This window comes from Sus scrofa, chromosome 6 (assembly GCF_054392235.1).
Source record: "Sus scrofa isolate SSC_HxYL_T2T_F1_AM1 chromosome 6, Sscrofa_HxYL_maternal_Yorkshire_Landrace_v2.0, whole genome shotgun sequence".
In the NCBI taxonomy this organism is placed as follows: Eukaryota; Metazoa; Chordata; class Mammalia; order Artiodactyla; family Suidae; genus Sus; species Sus scrofa.
Genome location: NC_139388.1, coordinates 139724578 through 139748515, shown reverse-complemented (window position 1 = coordinate 139748515; position 23938 = coordinate 139724578). Strand labels below are relative to the sequence as shown.

At 37.5% G+C, this 23938-nt stretch overlaps 1 protein-coding gene across 7 annotated transcripts in view; it reads left to right on the top strand.

Annotated features, from left to right (window-relative positions):
• Positions 1-15880, top strand: part of DNAJB4 (DnaJ heat shock protein family (Hsp40) member B4) — a 37373-nt gene extending 21493 nt beyond the window's left edge. For all 7 annotated transcript variants that reach the window (XM_084964663.1, XM_084964667.1, XM_084964662.1 and 4 more), the window contains 3 exons: positions 4627-4914; positions 11721-12289; positions 14678-15880. In XM_084964663.1, the coding sequence (XP_084820789.1) occupies positions 4704-4914; positions 11721-12289; positions 14678-14911 (1014 nt within the window). In that variant the 5' untranslated portion in view covers positions 4627-4703 and the 3' untranslated portion in view covers positions 14912-15880. The remainder of the gene's footprint in view (positions 1-4626; positions 4915-11720; positions 12290-14677) is intronic.
• The last annotated feature ends 8058 nt before the right edge of the window (positions 15881-23938 follow it).

Sequence of the window (23938 nt, the reverse complement as noted above, 5' to 3'; positions counted from 1 at the left end):
ATGGGTGCGGCCCTAAGAAGAAAAAAAAAAAATCACTTGTCTTCAAATTATTTCAGTGAGGAGCTCCCATTGTGGCACAGTGGAAGCCAATCCAACTATGAACCATGAGGTTGCGGGTTCATCCCTGGCCTTGCTCAGTGGGTTAAGGATCCGGTGTTGCTGTGAGCTGTGGTGTAGGTCACAGACACGGCTCAAATCTGGCATTGCCGTGGCTGTGGTGTAGGCTGGTGGCTATAGCTCTAGTTAGACCCTTAGTCTGGGAACCTCCATATGCCACAGAAGTGGCCCTAAAAAGCAAAAAAAAAAAAAAAAATATTTCAGTGATTAGACTCTAGAAGCCATGCTGTCTTTTTCTGTACTAATTTATTATAAACTGAGAAATGTGAATTGAAGAAATAAAATATTCTTCAATCCTCTATTGTTTCTGAATAAAGCTACGTGGAAGGTGAAGATGGTATTAGTTGAAATGACTAGTTATGTATATTTAGGATTTTTTTTTTGTAGTTAAAATAATATCTTTAGCTCCTATTATCTAAACATTTAATATTTAAACTGATTATAAAATCAAAAAGGATTCATGCTTCTATAAAAATAATTTTTCTGTACTTATTATTGAAGTATAATATCCCAAATAAAGAAACTTTATAAAGTTATCAAAAACAAATTGTAATGTCATTAGAATATTTACTTAATTCTGGCTTATGGCTCCCTAAAATAAAATGCCATACTTCCCTCAAATATATTATTAAGCACAAAAGCTTTGGTGCTGTTAACTTCGATGAACAAAATAATAGAGTTTTATGATTTGGTTGAAACAATTAAAATCATTTCTTTAAAGTGCATTGTAACTTGTCCTTCAGTTCGAGATGAACAACCTCTACTCCAGCATGAGAATGAGACCTTGTAGGAGTTCCCATTGTGGCACAGGGGAAACCAATCCGACTAGTAATCATGAGGTTGCAGTTCAATCCCTGGCCTTGCTCAGTGGGTTAAGGATCTGGCATTGCTGTGAGCTGTGGTGTAGCTTGCAGATGTGGCTTGATTCGACCCCTAGCCTGGGAACCTCCATATACAGCCCTAAAAAGCAAAAAGAAGACTCTGACTCTCTGCAATTTTATTTTAATAAAGGGAAGAGAATTGTGTTTTCATGGAATAATCTCATCAATATTTGAGTAGTAAATTAAAAAAAAAATACAAACATTAATTTCATATCTTTGTTGAAAATACAGCAGTCGTAAAGAAGTTTTAGAAGAAAAAGTACATGTTCCTAACTCAAGTTCTTGTTCCCTTCAAAATTTCTGCCACACATGCACATACCTATACATCAACTAAGCAGTGATTTACGTGATTTCTAAACAGTGTTTTTATTTTTACTTTTAAAAACACTATTCATTTACATCTCTGCTCCATTTTCCCTACAGGTTGCCATTACTTTTCTCTTTCCACACACTATTTTGGTCATGATAATTATTTTTAACTTTTTTTTTTTTTCTTTTTTGGCTGCCCCATGGCAGATGGAGTTCCCACGCCAGGGATCAGATTCAAGCTGCAGTTGTGACCTATGCTGCAGCAGTGGCAATGCAGGATCTTTAACCCACTGCTTGGCCGGTGATTGAATCTGCATCCCAGGTCCCTTCAGAGAAGTCTCCTAACCCGTTGTTCCACAGCAGGAGCTCCTGTCATAATTATTTACAGGGGTGACAATTGCTCTTGCGGACACCCTTCCCCCTGTAAACAAAAACAAAAACAAAAAAAAAAACCCCACATTCATCTCAAACAAACTTGGATGAAGAAAGTTCAATGTAAAGTGATTGTGTAATGGATTTTCAACTCCTATAAGTGGTAGAGGAGACAACTCAGTCTGAAAAAGTAAATATAGGAGTATAATGTCTCTTAAGTACTATGTAGTTTAATAATGATCACATTGATTCATTACCCTATTGTATCTAATTGCAATGAGTATGTTTGAATATGTAATTTTTTCCCTTGAATTATTTTCTAAGGACAGACTTCTAGGTATGATATTTACAGTGCTTCCAGTCATTTTTAATAACCGTTCCAAATGTTTGAATTATTTACACTGCTCATCTTACCAAAATCTAGCTAGATTGTTTTACTATTTAAAGTCTTAAAATTATAATTGATTCCTTATTAACTTCCAAGTTGAGGTGAATTCTTGGATTGCAATTTTACTACTATAACTATTTTTTGTGATTATGATATTTGAAAAAAATATGAAATTACCCTTCTGTGTGTGAAGAGCTAGATTTCTTTCCGATTGTTACTATGTAGTACATTTATCAGAATGTGAAAGAAAGATCTAGTCTTTGGGTTCTAACATCATTTAATATGTTGGAGTTTCTGTTGTGGCTCAGTGGGTTACAAACCTGACTAGTGTTCATGAGGATGAAGGTTCGATTCCTGGCCTTGGTCAGTGGGTTAAAGATCCAGTGTTGCCCTGAGCTGTGGTGTAGGTCACAGACATGCCTCGGATCCCCCGTTGCTCTGGCGTAGGCTAGCAGCTGCAGCTCTCATTGATCCCCTAGCCTGGGAACTTACAAAATCATTAAATGTCCACTCATGACAATATTTCTACCTCTCTGAAAATGATTGAATCAGATAAGAATCTACTTTTTAAAAAATTCTCAACATTACCCACCAGAACAATTCAGACTTTTCATAGACAGTAATACCAGTGTTCTTCAATAATGAATATTTAAAGGAACTGTCTTGGAAATTAATTCCAGAATGGATTATCTTTATTATATTTTTACTCTACTCTCGATATTGATCCTTGCAATGGATTCCAACTTGCAATATGCTTTAAAGAAAAAAAGTAGGCATCTTATGGTGATTTTGGATATTAGCATTTTTCCGTAAGGTTTTTCAATTTGAAAGTTTATCTTTTGACATTGAGTATTCCTTGGTGGGACTAAAATTTTTGCTGAATAGCTGACAAACCTCTGTAACTTTTAAGTAGGCTGGATAGATATTATTTATTTTTATACCAAGGTGTTTTGAAAGTAGAGAGTTTTGAGAAAGAGCAAATCCTAGCTGTCAAAATGCACAAAAGTAAACATTATGAAAGAATTGCTGAATCACTAATGTAAAGCTGCTTGGTCTATAGAGTAGGTGTTCTCGAATCTTTAAAGATTAACCTGTGATCATTACCTTTCCACTATACTCTATATGTATATGTATGTTTACTTTTTCTGATAAATGTTCTTTTGTCTTTCAATTTTACAGACAAGATATTTATGTATAATGCTCTGTGCAGTTCTTTTGACATCTTAGTAATTCATCTTTCCAATATCATATTAGAATTGGGAACATTTCTGAAAAGATAATGAAACCAAATAGGAGATAAAAGATGAGTTACAGACATTGAAAATATTTCTTATAAATACCCAACATTTATATTTTAAAAAGCAGGCATCAAAAGAGTACATAAATGATATATGACATAAACTTTGTTAATAAAAAAACAAATACAAAACGACAAAAATAACCATGAATAGTTACAGAAAAAAGGGATTAGAAGGAAATATACTAACATTTGGCAGGGTTTACCTAAAACGGTATGATAGGAAAGTTTTTATTTTATTCTTTTTTCTTTCTGTGTTTTCTAAAATCTTAATGAGTAATTATATTTATAATAAGGGAAAATGTGTTTTTCAAGGAAAAATATTTCTCATATTTCTGCCTCATAAATAGCATATCCAGATTTTAAACTGATCTGGTTAAGAGTTTTGACTGTCTGCAACCTGTCTTCTAGCTTTACTGAAGCAGCATAAAAATTCTTATGGTGACCCTAGGAATGGGGAGGGCAGATCTCATTCTGTTTTAGTTGAAGTAACTAAAATTAGGTATGAAGCTTTCACAAGCATTAGTTTGCCTGAACTATTAACTCTTGTATACTACAAAAAAACTAGTTAAGATCATCAGCTACAATCACATTTAAGTCCTTATTTAAAATTTTTGCTTTTGATATTTATAATCTATAGCCTTTTACGATGTGAAATTTCTGGCATTTTTGATTAGCAGACCCTAGGAAGTTTGAAAATGACACAAATTATACGACAGTTTTAAACCATATTTTAGTATTGTCTGTCTTACATTTGAATAACTTGAAATTAAAATTAACCTAAAATAAGTTCAAGGTACTTTTATTGTATAGTAATTTTAACATTGTAATGTTAAGATGCTTAACAGCTGTAATGATTTTTTTGTTGCTTTGTCACCTAGAATGGAATAAATAAATGCTGAAATATTGGTGTCTTAATCCGCTTGGCTTCCTAAAAAGGAAATAAAAATGGTAGAGCCAGAAGGAAAATGAATAGTTAATCGTGGAGGAGGAGAAAACCTAGCCGAGTACTTTGACTAGAGGCAGCTGGGGAAGTGACGTCCTGTAGCATTTGCTGTTCTAGAAAGTACAGAGACACGTAGTGAAAATGGGAGGATCTAGAAGGAGGCCGTCTCCCGTGTAGTGTATATTTATCTGTAAGTGAGCTGTTGGGGAAGGAATTAAATACGGAGACGCTGCCTGCTTGCCGCTTTAAGACAGCGAAGCTGAATTGCTGATTTGCTTTAACTTTTAAAATACCCAGCTGGGTTTCTTTTTCTTAGAATCATTGTATTGCTGAGACTGGGGACGCTGTTTTCTGTCACAAAGGGAAATCTAAGTTCATTTCAAGGCATTCGAAATGGGGAAAGACTATTATTGCATTTTGGGAATTGAAAAAGGAGCTTCAGATGAAGATATTAAAAAGGCTTACCGAAAACAAGCCCTCAGATTTCATCCGGACAAGAACAAATCTCCTCAGGCGGAGGAAAAATTTAAAGAGGTCGCAGAAGCTTATGAAGTATTGAGTGATCCTAAAAAGAGAGAAATATATGATCAGTTTGGGGAGGAAGGTAAGTATTCACTGTACATCTTTCTGCCTCCGGCGCTCTCGATCTCTCTCTCTCAGCCTTCTGTTATTAAATTCTCTGACATATCAAAAGTAGAAAGACAAATAATGGATAAAAACAAGATTTCACCTCTAATTATATGAATGAATGTTACATAGCTATGAATGAAATGTGCTTGTTTGCCCTTTTTCAGATTTTGACATTTTGTGATATATATTGCCATTAGATTTATAATGTTAACATGGTTTATTTGAAAAGAAACCTTACATTCTCATACCCATTAAGAAATTGTGTCAAAAGTCTTATGCAACCTGTTTTGTTTTCTAATGAATATTCTGCCAGAACCAATAGAGATTCTTCCATCGTTTAGAATTTTAACATTGGCAGTTCAAATTCTGAATAGTTTATGTTTTATTCACGAAAACAAAAGAAGTTTTCTGCCTTTCTCATGGCAAAGCTAGTTTAGATTAAACAGGACAGAATCGTCTCTCTGAGAAGCAGAAGGCCCAGGCATTTAGCTGTAGTTGTTTTTGGCATTCTGCCTGGAGAGGAAAGAATTTTCCTGATGTCATAAAATACCAGAACAAGTTTTTAGCTTAATTGTAAACAGTAATTGTGTGCCAAGAAAATGAGATCTCAGAAATACAATTTTTGACCTAAAATGGCCACCTAGTTAGAACGATTATTGATTTACTTTTAGGTAACATTATTTCTTTTGAAATTTTACTAAGTAGAGGAAAGCATGATAACTTCCTTTTCCTCTCTCTGCCACAATTTTTTTTTCTCGCATTGTGGGATCAGAACCTAATTGAATACAGTAAATGGGGAGTAATTTAAGATTATTCTTTTATCATTCTGCATTTTAAATTGTCCATCATCTCCATATAAATGTTAGCTATTAAGTAAGGCTATTTAAAATTGCTAATTAATAACAACCAAGGCATTTTAATTTCTCCATGTTCTCTTTTTGTATTCAGGACTAAGTCATGGTGAATTTTTCTCCCCAAATGTTCTTTTTAAAATTATTGTAGTTGTGAAAACTTTGTGATTTTTGGCTTCCTTTATTGCATTTAATGTTAAATTTTCCTTGTTAGAAATGTATCCTAAAATACAGTGAAGAAGTGTCACTGCTTATTTTGATTTAGAAAATTAAATTTAAATAAGCAGGGTGATGTGTAGAGGATTTTTTCCCCCCTCGTTTTGTTTTTTCCTTTTGATCTGAGTTGCCGCAAGTTGCAGCTTCTGCTGCTGATTTTGGTGAGATGACCTGCAGTGTCAGGTTCTAACAAAGTAAATATTGAAAAAAATCAAATAGTGGGCAATTCAACCCTGCTTGTTCTTTATATCTGTACTACTTAAAATACTATGATTTGGTTCATTTCAAAAGCTAAGCCGGATTCTGAGATACTGTTAACCATAGAGTATTCTTTCCAGAGAAAAGTTATCTTGTAATTTTGTAAAGAAGCCTACAAGCATGGAGTAACACCCGTAAATTCCCATGAAAAATCAAATAGCCACTGATTTAATCCTTATGACACTAATAGCTCAAATTTGCTTATAACTAAGCCATAAGATTCAGTGTTTACTAAGGATATTTGACTTCAGAATTTTCAATATGTACGAAATGATACATTTTTCTTGGCTTAACATTACCTCTTAATAGTGTTTTTCTTGAGTGATCCGTCTCCAGTTTGATTTTACTGAGCATCCTCAGTACGTGAATTTAAAAAAAACTAAAGCAAGGTCATCTGTGTACTCTGAAGCTTTTTTTGTTCTTGACTCAGATAATTGATATAAGCAAAATATGTAATAGTGAAGGAAGAATCAGTTTTTTAAAGCATTGAAATATATTATTCAGAAATATTCTCTTGTTATAAGTTACTTTAAAATACAGTTACATGAAAGTTTTTTTGACTATTTTCTAGAAAGTATTCTTCCTTTACAGAAAAGCATTATATTTATTTAGCCTTCATTCAGAATATCTCATTAATTTCCTTTAGGTATACTGTTAAAATGTGGGAAAATATTTTTTTTTCCCTTTGTCTGTCATTTATCTGTTTGTGCTAGCAGGCCTGCTTCTGTAGCCCTCTGTGTTTCTCTAGAAGTAATAAAACACTAATCTTAAGACTGTGGGGCTGTTACTAATTTACCTGAAATACTCTCCCCCTGCCCCCCAATTATTACATTCTCTTGCAAGGCCTGAGACAGTGGGAATAGGAAACCATGAACTGAGAAGTGTATGAGTTGAACATGCTAAATTTATATTTTTAGGACCTAAGAGAACCAGTGATCCAGTGTGTTCATGTTTTGAAAATCTTTTTTTTAATTTAATAATTTAATTTTGTATTTATTTACATATGTATGTATTTATTTTTTTGCCTTTTAGGGCCGAACCCACGGCATATGGAGGTTCCCTGACTAGGGGTCAAATTGGAGCTACAACTTCCAGCCTACGCCACAGCCACAGCCACAGCCACAGCAACACAGGATCCGAGCTGCGCCGTCTGAGACCTACACCACAGCTCACTGCAACGCCAGGTCCTCAACCCACTGAGCAAGGCCAGGGATTGAACCCACAACCTCATGGTTCCTAGTGGGATTCATTTCCGCTGTGCCACGACGGGAACTCCTTGAAAATCTTTAATAGCCACAATTTTAAATGCTGGGTTCTTTTAAAGTTGATAAAAATAGGGTGTTTTAAATTTATCATATGACCCAGCATTTCCACTCCTAGGAATCTATAAAAGAGAAATGAAAATACAGGTCCACTCAAAGATGTGTACCTGAGTGCTCATAGCAGTGTTATATGTCATGGCCCCAAATGGAAAAAAATCCAGAAGTATCATCATTTAGTGAATGGATAAACAAAAAGAAGTGTGGTGCACACACACACACACACACACACACGCAAATACTACTTAGCAATTAAAAGGACCGATTTAATACAACATGCTACAAAAGTGAAATAACCTCGAAAACTGTGCTGAATAATTCAGAAATAGCTACGTATTCTATGATTCCATTTATATGAAATGCATGGAAATGGCAAATTTATAGAGAAAGAAAGCAGACCAGTGGTTGCCTAGGGGTAAAGTTGGGAGCAGGGATTAACTACAAATAGAAACGAGAGAACTCTTTGGGTTGATGGAAATGTTTTATAACCGAATTGTGGTGATGGTTGCACAATTCTGCAACTTCACTGACACCGCTGAACTGCATGTTTACAATGGGTTAATTTTATAGTTTGTAATAAATAAAACTATTTTGAAAAGTAGAGTCATTTTCTCCATAGTTGAATCATTTGAAAACAAGATATAGAACTATAGAAATTTAAAATTGGATTTTGAAAAAAATAAAAAATAAAATTTGATTTTGAACGAGTCTTTCCCCCAGTTTTAGGTTTAGTTCTGAATAGTTCCATGGATGTCAACAGAAGTTTATATTAAAAGACAAAAAAAAAAAAAAGGAGTTTTTTGTTTGTTTATGTATTTTTAGGGCCTCACCCGCAGCATGTGGAAGTTCCCAGGCTAGGGGTCAAATCACAGCTGCAGCTGCCAACCTGCACCACAGCCACAGCAATGCAGATCCTTAACCCACTGAGCAAAGCCAGGGATCAAACCCAGGTCCTCATGGATACTATTTGGGTTCATTAACGTAAAAAAAGAGTTTTAATAACACATTCTCACGGTATTCTATTCTTTTAACATTTCTCTTTCTCTGTGCCTTTTTGTTGTTTATCACCTATGGTTTACTCAATAACTTAAATACTGAAAGGTAGTATTTATTTGATTAAATTTGTGTTTAACATATTAATCTTCATACCAGTTTGCTGCTTCTGTTTTTTATATAGTTATGCTGTAGGCCACCAGGGAAGTCCTTTTCTTTATATAGTTAATCAACTGGATGTCTGTATTTACTACATATTTTTAAGAATAAGTAAATTGGATTTTTATGAATCAAAACTGTTTAAAAAAAAAAATCTCGGCGTTCCCGTCATGGCTCAGTGGAAATGAATCTGACCAGCATCCATGAGGATGCAAGTTTGATCCCTGGCCTCGCTCAGTGGGTTAATGATCCAGCATTGCCATGAACTGTGGTAGGTCACAAGGCAGCTTGGATCCTATGTTGTTGTGGCTCCGGTGTAGGCCGGCGGCTATAGCTCTGATTTGACCCCTAGCCTTGGAACTTCCATATGCCGTGAATGTGGCCCTAAAAAGACAAAAAAAAAAAAAAAAAAAAAAAAAACTCATTATGCTAGTTAACACTAAGTATTGCTTATATGTCTGGATTTTTAGATTTCCTTAAAGGAAGTTATTAAAGTTCTACAATTTTTTCTTTGAAATACTAATTCTTCTCCAGTGCTTCTTCTTTTGATAAACTTTTAGTCAACTGACTGGTGGAAGTCATTCTTATGGATGGTATCCTAGACACATAATTGTTTTTGTATTGCAAATTGGTTTGTTGGTTGTTTTTAAAATAATAGCAGTCTTGCTCCAGCAAAGGTAAATATCGATTCTGGAGTGCATTTCTGGCTCACACAACGTGATGATGGTATCTAGAAAACATTTTGGATAGCAGAGGGAATCCAGCTAAATATTAAGATTTTCTGTGAACCGTCAAAATGTATGTAGAAAAGAGTTGACTTGTGTAGCTGATGGTAGGCTTGTTACAATTCAAGTGCTGGGCAATGCAAATTGATACTTGGATGACAATTCGTGTTATATTGGTGTGAATTTTGGTAGGATTTTCTCAATCATAGTAGCTACATAGTTGATTATTTAGTGTGAAAGCTCCTTTGGAGGCTATTTGTTAGCTTTTATAAATGTCACTTCAGACACCGGTGAATCTTCTCAGGGACGCTGTAATTCTGATTGAGTTACTGTTTTTGGCAGAGGACGGAAGGGCTTTTAGGGAAAAGCCAAACCTATGATGTAATAACTTAAAATGCTGTTCTTTCTTTTCATGAATCCGTTATGGGTCTGAAACATTTAGATTTTTGTCTTGTAGTGGGTTAGATGGGGCAGGCTAATTTACTTTATTAACTCTTTGTTAAAGTATTTTACTCTATTTGAGGGATGAAGAATGAAGTGATTGAAATAATTAAAGCATTGGTTTAATCGCATTGATAATAACCTGTCATTTAAAAATATCTGTCACTAGCTTTTTTTTTTTTAACATTTAGACTTAATCTATACAACCAAAATTTATAAAAAAGACATTTTGGTTGAGCTGCATGTTAAAAGTTCTTGTCCTCTTGTCATTCTGTTTCTACAAGGAATATCCCTGAATACTGTTTGGATGTATCATTTAATATACATATTTTGACAGTTTTCAAATTGTTAGGTTTCTCTTGGTTTCTCCAGATTTCTATTCATGGATGAAGGTAAAAGTTTAAACATCAGCTGAGACTGCTGGATGAATTAGAGTACATGAATACCTTTTAGTAGAAGAAGCCAAATAGAATAAGACTCATAAATCTCTCCGTGAAAGCATGTTGAGTGATTTCAGTACAATTTTTTATTATTACATTTTGCATATATGTGTATGTGTGATTATACTTTATATTGCTTTTCCTTCTGCCTTTTCTCTTTCCTGACACTCAAGACATATTCTAAATCTTCTTTTTGGAGACTTTAAGAATCACTTCCTTCCCTTTATTCAATAAACAGGAGCACCTGTCATTTCAGCCCTGTATGTATGAGCAATGCAAAAATGAATAAAATATATTTCTTGCCCCCAGATTATTCACTTCTTGAACATATTAGATATCTTAGTTTAATTCTCTTGAATTTTTTTTCAAAGTTTTATAATTTTTAGATTCTGTTCCTTCTTGTTTCCTTGGTCAGGAATGTCCATAAAACTCATTCAGAAACTTTGCTGATACTGTAATGATATAAATCCTTGTCAGTACTGATCCCTTAAAAGATCACTGTACTATTGTTTTGTTGGGTCTTAGTAGAATCTTTGGTATGTAGTGGAAAATGCTGCTTCAAATATGTAACCTCTGATGAGCTACATATTACCTAGTTGAGCCTTAGAAACAGGGTCAAAGGGTCACTATCTTGGTGTCTAAAGCAGGTTGTCTGTAGTAGACAGAAATAACCAGTCCAAAGGCCTTACATGTCAAAAGGGTTTATAGCTCTTGAATGGTCTTCTCTTTACATGCTGTTGAAATTAATGCTATCACATAGTATGCCAAGATGAAACAATATCATCACCTAGGATAGAGAGAATGATTTTGGTGTCTAAATTCTTTCATGCGTTTGTCTGTGTTACAGTTTGTTCCCTTTCTGCCACAAATGACTTCTGTTTTAATTCTTAAATAGTGAAAGTGATCTGAACTAAATCTCTAGTTACTATGAAGATGGTATTTTATATTATTGAGCTTTATAACCAATTGCTCATTGATTATAATGGTACTTAAAGATTTAGGTTCCATATTTTGCATTGATTTCTGAAACCCTCTCCATTAGCATCTTTTAAAAATTTAAATTCATGTACTTCAGATATGAGATAAGAGATTCCTGATTTTTATTTATTTTCTTATTTACCTGTGGGACAAAGATCCAGAAGTAAATTATCATTAAAGATGGAGATTTGGAGGAAGAATTTGCATATTAAAATTTTAACTTAGGGTGGAATGATCAGAAGTCATGTAGCTGTTCTGTATTTGGTTATAAATACATTCCTAGGCAGTATTAATAAATAGCAACCTAAATTGGCCAAAGTTTATTAGTAATACCATTTTTGAAAGTTTAACTCTCCAGAGTTGTAAGCATTTTTCTAATCATGCTCATCTCTTCACTTAGGGTTGAAAGGAGGAGCAGGAGGTACTGATGGACAAGGAGGTACCTTCCGGTACACCTTTCATGGTGATCCTCATGCCACATTTGCAGCATTTTTTGGAGGTTCCAACCCCTTTGAAATTTTCTTTGGAAGACGGATGGGTGGTGGTAGAGATTCTGAAGACATGGAAGTAGATGGGGATCCTTTTAGCGCCTTTGGATTCAACATGAATGGATATCCAAGAGACAGGAATTCTGTGGGGCCATCCCGCCTCAAACAAGATCCTCCAGTTATTCATGAACTTAGAGTATCACTGGAAGAAATATATAGTGGTTGTACCAAACGAATGAAGATTTCTCGAAAAAGGTTAAACCCTGATGGAAGAAGTTATAGAACTGAGGACAAAATTCTCACCATTGAGATTAAAAAAGGGTGGAAAGAAGGCACCAAAATTACTTTTCCAAGAGAAGGAGATGAAACACCAACTAGTATTCCAGCAGACATTGTTTTTATCATTAAAGATAAAGATCACCCAAAATTCAAAAGGGATGGATCAAATATAATTTATACTGCTAAAATTAGTTTACGGGAGGTAAGTTATAGGATGTTGAATTCTGAAACCAAATAGAATCATGTATCTGATCTTAGAGAATTTGTCTAAATAATAACTAACATCAGTGCTTACTACACATTATTTTTAAAATTTCATAAGAACTCTCTGAGGTGGTACTACTATAATACCTCATTTATGAATAAGATTATATTCTCTAAGATTGGTTATTTATACTAACAATTTAAATCCAATTTTATGTGCTAACTGGATTATATACTTTGAGGCCTAATGTGGGTTAACTCTACTCTGTTTTCACAGGTATGGTTTATAAGATCTGCTTTACATCTCATAACCTTATTAGTCCATGTTTAAGATTTTTTTCAAAAAATTGTTTTTTTTTTTGCCTTTTTTCTAGGGCCACACCCGTGGCATATGGAGGTTCCCAGGCCAGGAGTCCAATTGGAGCTGCAGCTGCCGGCCTACACCAGAGCCACAGCAACGCCGGATCCAAGCCGTGTCTGTGACCTACACCACAGCTCACGTCAACGCTGGATCCCCAACCCACTGAGCAAGGCCAGGGATTGAACCTGCAACCTCATGGTTCCTAGTCGGATTCATTAACCACTGTGCCATGACAGGAACTCCTGATTTTTTTCAAAATTGTTAATTTGGGGTAATACTTATATAGCAAAAAAGGTATTAAAAGACAAAATAATTTATAAGGGTATTGCTTTAATACATGAGTTCGTGTTTGTTCTATTTGTAGCAGTTTCTCAAGTTGGATTGTAATCCTGCAGATATGCCTTGTCAGTTCTTTGCTTAAAATTCTTAAATGACTCCACATGCCATCTACCATAAAGTCTAAACTCTAGTTCATTAATTGATTGATTGACTGATTGATCTTTTTGTCTTCTTAGGTCCACACCCACGGCATATGGATGTTCCTAGGTTAGGGGTTCAGTCGGAGTTGTAGCCACTGGCCTACACCAGAGCCACAGCAACATGGATCCAAGCCATATCTGTGACCTACACCATAGCTCACGTCAACGCCCGGATCCTTTACCCACTGAGCAGGCCAGGGATCAAACCCATGTCCTCATGGATGCTAGTTGGGTTCGCTAACCGCTGAGCCAGGATGGGAACTCCAAAACTCCCAAAGTTTGATTTTAATCTGATTTCTACCCAGAAATGTATGTGCATTCCCTAAGTTTGATGTATTATTATTATTTTGTATACTTCTATCTCTGAGCTGTACTCTGTGGAACACTGCTGTTCCTTTTTACCTCATACCTGCCACTGGTTTAATACTTACCTCAACCATGCTGTATTCCCAGAAGCTAAGGGGGTGAGTTGGGTGCGCTTTCTCTCACGAAAGACTTCTGCATCTACCTCTGTGACAACTTGGTACTGTAATTACTAGTTTGCTTCTGAATTCTTTGTGCATTCCTTGAGGTGAGGTCTGTGTTCATGGTCCCCGTATGCTCAGCATCTGGCAGGAATGTAGGGCATATAGTAGGTACTCAGTAAATATTTGTCAACCAAAACAATAAACACATGTCATATCTTGGGGAGTTCCCGTTTTGGCTCAGCAGGTTACGAACCTGACTAGTATCCGTGAGGATGCAGGTTCACTCCCTGGCCTCACTCAGTGGGTTTAAGCATCTGGTGTTGCGGGGAGCTGCTGTGTAGGTCACAGATGTGCTCAGATCCCAAGTTGCTGTGGCTGTGGCCTAGGCCAGCAGCTGCAGCTCCCATTCCATTCCTGCCACTGGTGCTGCCCTGAAAAAAAAAAGAAAAAAAAAATTCTTGTCCTAATACTTTCCCTCCAGAGAAATATGTAGTTTCTCGTAGCTTATTGTTTCCCTCTGGAATTTCTCCCTTTTGTTTTCTCCCATTTCAGCCCTGCATCTTCAGTGTTGTAAGAACAGCCTCAAACAATCCATTTCAGTTCAGGTCAATATGGAAGGCAATCTTTCCTTCTCTTTCCCTCTTTGTAAAATGTCTGATTATTTGTGTCCCAAAGAGACTTTCTTTTTTTCTTTATTTTCTTTTTATTTATTTATTTTTGTCTTTTTGTCTTTTAGAGCCACACCCATGGCACATATGGAAGTTCCCAAGGCACAGCAACTCAGGATCTGAGCCATGTCTGCGACTTACTCCACAGCTCATGGCAACATTGGATCCTTAACCCACTGAGTGAGCCCAGGGATCAAACTTCCATCCTCATGGATGCCAGTCGGGTTCACTAACCACTGAGCCATGACGGGAACTCCTGAAGAGACTTTCTAATGGGGAAAAAGTCATAATTATTGGTATTCTTTTGGAGGTTAAAAATTTATCTTAGTGGTAGCATTCTTTACACGTGGTAACAATGTTGTTCAGATGTTTATGTTTTCAAGTTTGTTAATTTTATTTGGTCTATTTTAGGCATTGTGTGGCTGCTCAGTTAATGTTCCAACAATGGATGGAAGAACCATACCCATGTCAATAAATGATATTGTGAAACCTGGAATGAGGCGAAGAATTATCGGATATGGGCTACCATTTCCAAAAAATCCTGACCAACGTGGTGACCTTCTAATAGAATTTGAGGTGTCCTTCCCAGATACTATATCCTCATCATCCAAAGAAGTACTTAGGAAACATCTTCCTGCCTCCTAGAATGAAAAACTTTGTTACCCATATTTTGATAAGGCACTGAAAATATAAAAGGACTGGCTGTTTACTGATGTAGATGTGAATTCTGTATAAAGACATGTAAATTATTTTGAGGGTTCATTAAATTGCATGAATAGAGACGGGTCCTATAAATAGGCAAAAGGGATTTTTACAGTTAAGAGATGACGAAAAAACCATGCACTGTATTTTGTTTCATTTTTCCCAAATCAGAAATTTTTAGTATTTTGCTTACATGTAAAGTTTGTTTTTGTGGAGTTCATAGCTATCTTTCTAATAAAGTACTAGGCTATCCAAGTACTGTATTTCTTACAGCTTTACAGTATCAGTATGATAGGTTCTCATTTACAGTAGAAATTTAAATTCTTAACTAAACTATACATGTGATAGGTATTTCTAGAAAATAAAAAGCCAAGTAACTTGGAAATCTGGTTAACTATATTAAAATCACTATATGAAATGCTGCTATAGGGCTGGTACCCATAAAAGATTATCCAAATACATATATTTCACCGTTTTGATTTTTAAGTATGCTGTGGCATTTCTTCATTAACATAGTTGTAATGTTCCTAGGGCAGACCTTTTCTTCATAAAAAGGAAATTAATGGTAATTTATCTCCTGTGGAAATCCCAGTTGCCTGAATTACTGATGTTTTAGAAATAGGTTGTTTTTAAAATGCCATATATGATTTTATGCAAGTTGACTATATATCTTGGACTTAATAATAAATTATAGGTACATTTTATTGTCCACTAGTTAATCTGTTTGATAATAAATGCGTTTTTAGAGGAAATATTGTTACTTGGAATTAATTTTCCAGTTACACAATCTTCTATAACTTACTCATAATATGCTATATATGTACCATATGCAATTTCCCTAAAAAGAATGAACTACCACTACGGTGTTAAACCAAAATATGGGGAAAATAAACACTAACTGCTGCTTATGAATGATGTTGCTACTACTTGTTATGCATATAAATATTTTACTTTTTCATATGTATAGATTGCATTTCTTAGGTGTTTTAATTTTTTAAATATATTTACGTTTAAAAAATTATTTTGTTTTGTTTTCTGTTTTATAGCCATAATGAGAATGTTTGTTTTGAAACAGAGTTTTTGGTTCAAAAGTAATTTTCAGGATGGCTGGCATATATACAAGGTATATTGGACCCTATCACCTTTCAGCAGAATATGAAGTCTTCTTTAGAAACTCCATACATAGGTTTTAATCACCAGATACTTTACAGCTTTATTGAGATGTTATTCATATGCTGAAAAGTTAACCCTTTTAAAGTGTACAATCCAGTGATCTTAGTCTAGTCACAGGGTTTTGCACCTACTTTCTGATTTTCATCACCCCAGAAAGAAAACCCATAACCATTAGCACTCACTTCTCATTCCTCCAGCTCCTGGCAAACACTCGTCTACTTTCTGTCCCTATGGATTTGTCTGTTCTGGACATTTCCTATAAGTGAGATCAAACAATATTTATTTTTCTTTTCTTCTTTTTTTTTTTTGACTTCTTTCACTGAGCATGATGTTTTCAAGGTACATCCATATTGCATCATGAATCAGTACTTTGTTCCTTTTTCTTATGACTGAATAATATTCCAGTGAATGGGTATACCACATTTTGTTTATCCATTCATTAGTTGATGGGCACTGAAATTATTTACACTTTGGGGCTATTATGAAAATGTCACTATGAACATTTTTGTATGTTTTTGTGTACACAATTTTTCAATTCTCTTGGATATATACTTAAGAATAAAATTGTGGAGGTTAACCATATACTTTAGATGCACATGGAAAATGCTTGAAAATTCCAGAGAATTCAGCTAATCATATGTATTATTTCACCTAGTTCATAAATGATTCCTTTATAACTTTTTATCTGTGGATGAGAGTTAAAACTCGTTAGGTAAGTATACCCATCATGGAAATTTTCTCACAAGTCTAAACAGATAAGAGCTGAAAAGCAGCAGTCAGAGTGGTAGGTGTGGTTTCTATTTTAAACCCACTGTCATTTACTGTAATTTTCTTGATTAAGCATTCTCTCCCAAGTTAAAGAAATGATTTATAGATTAGATAGATAATTTGGGACTAAAAGTATTTTTGAAAGTACAGAATCATTCTAGTAGTAAAAAAAATTAATTTGCATTGCTGTGTAAAAACAGTTGACCTTTCATGTCTTAAAGGGTACTGATAATACCTTAGTATGTAAAGTGCCCAATTTTTTTTTTCATTGAATGTTGAATCAATGTAAAAGTAGAGTTTTAAATTTTTTCTTATTTAAGTTATGAAGGTACATTTGATATAAACATGTTCTCTTTAAATTCAACCAGTGGAGTTCCTGTCATGGCTCAGTGGTAACGAATCCACCTAGTATCCATGAGGACAAGGGTTCCATCCCTGGCCTCACTCAGTGGGTTAAGGATCTGGCGTTGCTGTGAGCTGTGGCTGTGGATGGCGTTGCTGTGAGCTGTGGCTGTGGACCTCGGATCCCATGTGGCTGTGGTGTAGGCCAGCAGCCATAGCTCCGATTCAACCCCCAGCCTGGGAACTTCCATATACTGTGGGTGTGGCCCTAAAAAGGAAAAAATAAAAATAAAAATAAATAAATAAATAAATTCAACCAGGTTCTTGGATACCTGAAATGGTTTTGAAGCATTGCGGAACTCAGTAAGCTAATTGATAAACATGCTTATCTTTCCTACAACTAAAAATATGACTGGTATATTATCTCTGTAGCTGTTAGAATTTTGGTTTATGTGACTGTAGTTCTTAAACCACTCTTATGAAGAGGAAACTTGAGATTTGGGAAAATAGAGTAAAGTGAATGACAGGAAAATGAGAAGTTGTGGGTACAACCTTAAACATGAGAAATAAAAGCAGAAGAACTCCACTCCTGTTTCTGCTAAAGGGATGGTGCTGAAATGAAGACAAAAAGTCTGGACCAGAAGTACTAGTGTGACACTAAATTGTAATAGAGAGTTCTGCATTAGAGAAGAGCTTGGGAAAACTTTAGTTATGTTTCTCTAACAGATTAAAGGTTGCAAATTATATATTTTAATTTCAAATACATATTTTGCATTTATGGGACTGGGAATGAAGGGGTTCAAGAGATGAGAATCACAAGATCCGAAAAATAGGAAACATTTGGAATGAGGTTAGGCTCTTTTTCTTAATTGCCTTCTTCATATGCCTATTACGCCTAACAAAGTAAAAACAAATTTGTAAGCATCTTATTGAAGGTGTGAAAATAAGTGATCCTGAAAAGTGTTCTAGTAAGCAAGGAATGGTAAACTATATAATATTTATTACTAATTAAAAATACAAACCATCATTCTTTTTATGTAATACAACCTTCAATTTAGGGAGCATAAAAGCCGACGTCTGGCCGCGGATCAGCCTGCGTGGCCATCTCCCCTGCTCCCGGGCCGCCTGCCGCAGCGCACCCAGACATGTGCAGCTCCTAACCCCTGGCTGAAGCCCATCCGCCTCATTCCCCTGCGCCGCATCCCCTCCGCAGGCCCACCATCCCCATCCCCGGGCCCACCTACCTCCGCGCCTCCTCGTCCTTCGGGTTGCGTCCCACCCCCAGAAACACCGCACTGACCCCGCCCACCTCCGGCGACCCCCATCGCCAGGACCCCTCTAATCCAAATCCCGGGCTCTTACTGCCATTTGGCGCCTGGGGGCATCTCTTCTTCAACCACCCCACCCCGCGCACTGGCGGGCAGCTCCCAGGCCCGCGCTTCCACTGGTCTCAGCCTCCGGCCGGCGTATCCACCAACCACAAGGAAGGGCAGGGCACCTCGGCCTCATCAGAGGACCTGCCCGCTGGGGCGAGGGTACCAACCCTGGCCTCCCCACATCGCAGCTCCTAGAAAAGCATTCATCTAAAAAGCGATTGAGTAAGAGGACAATTTGGTTGGAAACTCATATTCCCCAGGGCTGGGTTTCCGAGTGTATTTCTGTGTGCCGTCTTCAGTTGGGGGGCGGGGGGGGGGGAAATAAGGGGTCTTTGATTATTTCTGTCCGTGTCTTCAGAAACTTTCTTCGAGTGGAGTTGCTTCTGAAACAATTTCTTTCAATAAGATGTTCTGTTCTGTGGTGCATATGGGGGAGGGGGGGTGTTTGAAACCATCCAGAGATTCCTGTTTGAGGGATTGAGGACACAAATTCAGTTACAAACCACAGGGTGGTCGGTGGGGTGATGCACACATTCCGGGATCAGCCTCTGTCCCTGTACCTGTATTGGGAAGGGTGTGTGTATGATTCCTGATGGCTAACATGGATTTTCTGACTTTGCTGCAACGACCTTGCTTTGCTTTTGGCGAGGATAGGGCAGAGCTGGAGGGAGAAAACATACACTACGAAAGGAAGCCCAGCATTTTAAAGTTTGGAGATCTTTTCTCCTCCAGTTTAATAAAGCCTTAAATCTGCCCCCCCCAACCCCGCTCCCCTCCCTCCCAAAAGCTAACTTCTTAGAGTTGTGCCTAAAACTTTTTTTTTTCCATAACAATTTAAATTCCCTAATTGTCTTCCTACCGAATGCTTTCAGAAACATAACCCTCTCAACTGGGGGAATTATATTTTACTGTGGCTTTTTATAAATTGCACTTCCTTACTTATTAAAGCAACTTTGAAAATTGGCACAGCCCACCTCAGAGTAGCCTATTCAGTATACAATAGACGTAAACATTTTATGCTTTTTTCCCAAAAAATATTTAATTCATAAATCTTGAAGGAAATTTCTCAGAACTTAAAACTGGGACTCCTAGAAGTAAAAATGTTTAAAACAACAAAAAACATTAAAATAAAAATAAATACCAAACAAAAACAAAAGTAAAAACCCAGGGAAAAATAAACTCCAAAAAAGACCAAAAAATATTGAAATACTTAACGGATAATGGGGCCTTAGTGTTATTTAATTAGTTGCTGGGTTATGTAGGTTTATTCTTATTATGTTTTAAGAAGGTATACATGATGAACAAGGATTTGGTCAAAGGATTTATTCTAGGAGTGTGAGACTGGTTTGGTATTTGTAATATTTCTAATACAGTATTGTTCCCCATTTCTATTTGTTATAGTCAATACACTCTATACATGTTGTTTTATACAGTTTTCTAAATCGGTCAAAAGAAAGAATGGAGAGGAAATATGCATTTGCATTGTCTTTTATAATTACACAATTGCCTTTACCAGTGCTCTCTGTTCATGTGGATTAAGGGTACTGTCTGGGGCCACTTGCTTTCAGCCTGAAGATCTGTTAGTATTTCTTAAAATGTGGGTCTGCTGTCAGCAGATTCTCTCAGTTTTTGTTTATCTGGGAATGTCTTTCTTTTGCTTTCATTTATGAAAGATAACTTTGCTGGACACAGGATTTTAGCTGACAGATTTTTTTTCCTATAAATTATAGGTAAGCTGATTTTATTGGGGTTCCTTGGTAAATGATGAGTAATTTATTTCTTGCTGCATTCAAGATTTTTCTCCTTTTTGTTGGCTATGAGCATTTTTACTCTGATGTCTATGCATCTCTGGGCATATCCTCTGCGGAATTTGTTGACTTTGGGGATATATAGACTAATATTTTCAATGAATTTGGTAAGTTTCCAGCCACTATTTATTTAAATATTTCTTTTTCATTCTCTTTGCTTTCTCTCCTCTCCTTTTGGTACTTTAGTTTTGCATATATTGGTGCATTTAATGGTGTTCCATATTTCTCTGAGGTTCTGTTTATTTTCCTTCATTCTTTCTTCTCTCTATTCTTTGGATTGCATAATCTTTAGCAACCTATCTTCAAGTTTGCTGATTTTTTCCTCTACCAGTTTAAATTTACCGATTTGATTATTTATTGTTATTTTAGCTCTAGAATTTCCATTTGGTTCTTTTTCATAATTTCCCTTTATTGACATTCTCTATTTGATGAGATACTGTCATTTAATCTTTTTAAATGAATCATGGTTTCCTTTTGTTCTTTGAGCATATTTATAATGGCTGCTACTGAAACCGTACACCTCGGACTGAGCCTTGAACCCATGCATTGGAGTCTAACCCAGCCAAGACTCAGACTGGGACTCGAACCCATGGGCCAGGACTCATAGCCAGCCAAAACCCAGATTGGGACCTAAACCCATGTGCTGTGACTCTAACCCAAGACTTAGACTGGGACTCAAACCCACTGTTTTGTTTATTTATTTATTTATTTATTTATTTTTGTCTTTTTGCCTTTTTAGGGCTGCTCCCCCCCAGCATATGGAGGTTCCCAGGCTAGGGGTCTAATCAGAGCTGTAGCCTCTAACCTACGCCAGAGACACAGCAATTCAGAATCCGAGCTGTGTCTGTGACCTACACCACAGCTCATGGAACGCCGGATCCTTAACCAACTGAACAAGGCCAGGGATCGAACCCGCAACCTCATGGTTCCTAGTGGGATTCGTTAACCACTGCGCCATGACGGGAACTCCCCCCCACTGCTTTTTTTTTTTTAATTAAAATCATATAGCTGGTTCTAGGACTTACCAAATTTTAGGTTGTTTTTTTTTTTTTTGTCTTTTTGGGGCCGCACTTGAGGCATGTGGAAGTTCCCAGGCTAGGGGCAAATTGGAGCTGCAACTGCCAGCCTACACCACAGCCACAGCAACGTAGGATCCTTAACCCACTGAACAAGGCCAGGGATTGAACCCACATCCTCATGGATGCTAGTAGATTCTTAACCTGCTGAGCCACAATGGGAACTCCTGAAATTTAGATTCTTTATGTCTCAGCACAAAAGGAATTCATTGAGCGGCAAAGTGATAGGTAAGAAGCAGACTTATTGAGAAATGTTCAAAGTGTGGGCCATCTCAAAAGGCAGAAGAGCGGTACTGGGAGAAACTCACTCCGCAATGTGGGCCATCTCAGAAGGCAAGAGGTGAGAGGGTGAGTGGCCCTGAAACATGGGTTGGCAAGCTTTTATGAGCTGGGCAATTTCAAACGCTGATGAGTGGAAGGATTATTCCAGCTATTTCTGGGAAGGGGGCATTTCCAGGAATTGGGCCACCACCCACTTTTTGGCCTTTTATGGTTGGCCTGGAACTGTCATGGCACCTGCTAATGTCTTACCATGAGGGTTTAATGAAGCTCAAGGTCCATTGGAGGTCAAATCATCCACCATCTTGGACCTAGTTGGTTCTAACCAGTTTTTGTTATATCCTCAAGGACTAAGGTTGTGCCCTGCCACCTTCCCTCCTGTCTCACTTTGAAATTTTTGTCTGTTAAATCCAACATCTGGGAGTTCCTGTTGTGACTCAGCAGAAACAAATCTGACTAGCATCCATGAGGATGCAGGTTTGATCCCTCTCCTCGCTCAGTGGGTTAAGGATCTGGCATGGTCATGAGCTGTGGTGTAGGTCACAGACATGGCTCGGATCCCATGTTGCTGTGGCTGTGGCTGTGGCTGTGGTGTAGGCCAGTGGCTACAGCTCCGATTTGATCCCTAGTCTGGGAACCTCCATATGCCTTGGGTGTGGCCCTGAAAAGACCAAAAAAAAAAAAAAAAAATCCAACATATGGTTGCTTCACACATGTAATTCTTTCGCCTTCTTACTTTCTGGTATATGGGTAATACTCTGTTTCTTTGTATGCCCTGTTTATTTTTTGATATTAAGCATTGTCAGTACTATAGCAACTCTAGGTACTGGTGCCCATCTTCCTTTAGGACTTGTTATTTACTTGTTGAGTGACTGGCTGAATAATTTAGTGAAGTTTACTTTCTCCCTGTGATGGAATGTTGTGATGGAAAACCTCTGATGTGGCTGTTCAGAGGATTCAGCTTGGAGTCTGCTCCATCACCCTGAGATGACAGTGGTTTTGGTAAAGTTCTCTTTGTCTTTTACCCTGACCACACCCTGCTGCTAAGCTAGTAATTGCTGACTCTATTGTTTTCAGCCATGTCCTCTGGCCATAGCTTGCTCCAAAAACTGACCAAATCAAATTCCTTTGAAAGAATAATTCTGTCTTTTTTTTTTTTTTTTTTTTTAATTGGAGTGCCGCACCCATGGCACATGGAGGTTCCCAGGCTAAGGGTTGAATCAGAGCTGCGGCTGCTGGCCTACACCACAGCCACAGCAACATGGGATCCAAGCCGTGTCTGTGACCTACCCCACAGCTCATGACAATGCCGGATCCTTAACCCACTGAGGCAGGGCCAGGGATGGATCTTGCCTCCTCATGGATACTAGTTGGATTTGTTTCCACTGAGCCACAATGGGAACTCCCTGAAAGAATAATTCTGAAGTTTTGTTTGTGATTCCTTCTGACCCCAGGAGGGCACCTCCCACTTGACTCTTTGCTCTCTCAAGCTGACTACTGCTGGCAGGGAGGAGCAATGTTGCTTTTCATTCTGACTGAATCCCAAATTAGCAGTGCTGGTGGGCTGGGGGGCCATTTGAGAGTGACCCTGGGTCTTCTTAGCTTGTCTCTCCCAGCATGGAAACCCTGCCCCCTGAACCAGGATAAGGGTACTGAGGGCTCCCATATTCTCAGCTGCGCTGCTCCCAATGTAGATCCTCCCTCCCAAGGTGGGAATAGAAGAAGGGATCCGGAGTTCCCGTCGTGGCGCAGTGGTTAACGAATCCGACTAGGAACCATGAGGTTGCGAGTTCGGTCCCTGCCCTTGCTCAGTGGGTTAAGGATCCGGCATTGCCGTGAGCTGTGGTGTAGGTTGCAGACGCGGCTCGGATCCCGCGTTACTGTGGCTCTGGCGTGGGCTGGTGGCAACAGCTCCGATTCGACCCCTAGCCTGGGAACCTCCATATGCCACAGGAGCGGCCCAAGAAATAGCTAAAAAGACAAAAAAAAAAAGAAGAAGGGATCCCCCAACTGTCCCTCCGGCTCACCCAGAACTCAGCCTCAGCAACAGGTGAGGGGGCAGGATGGGAAATACCGATGTCCTGCCTTTCCAGGAGGATACCCCAGTGGCTGGGTTATAATTCCTCCTTGGAAAGAAGGGTATTCTTG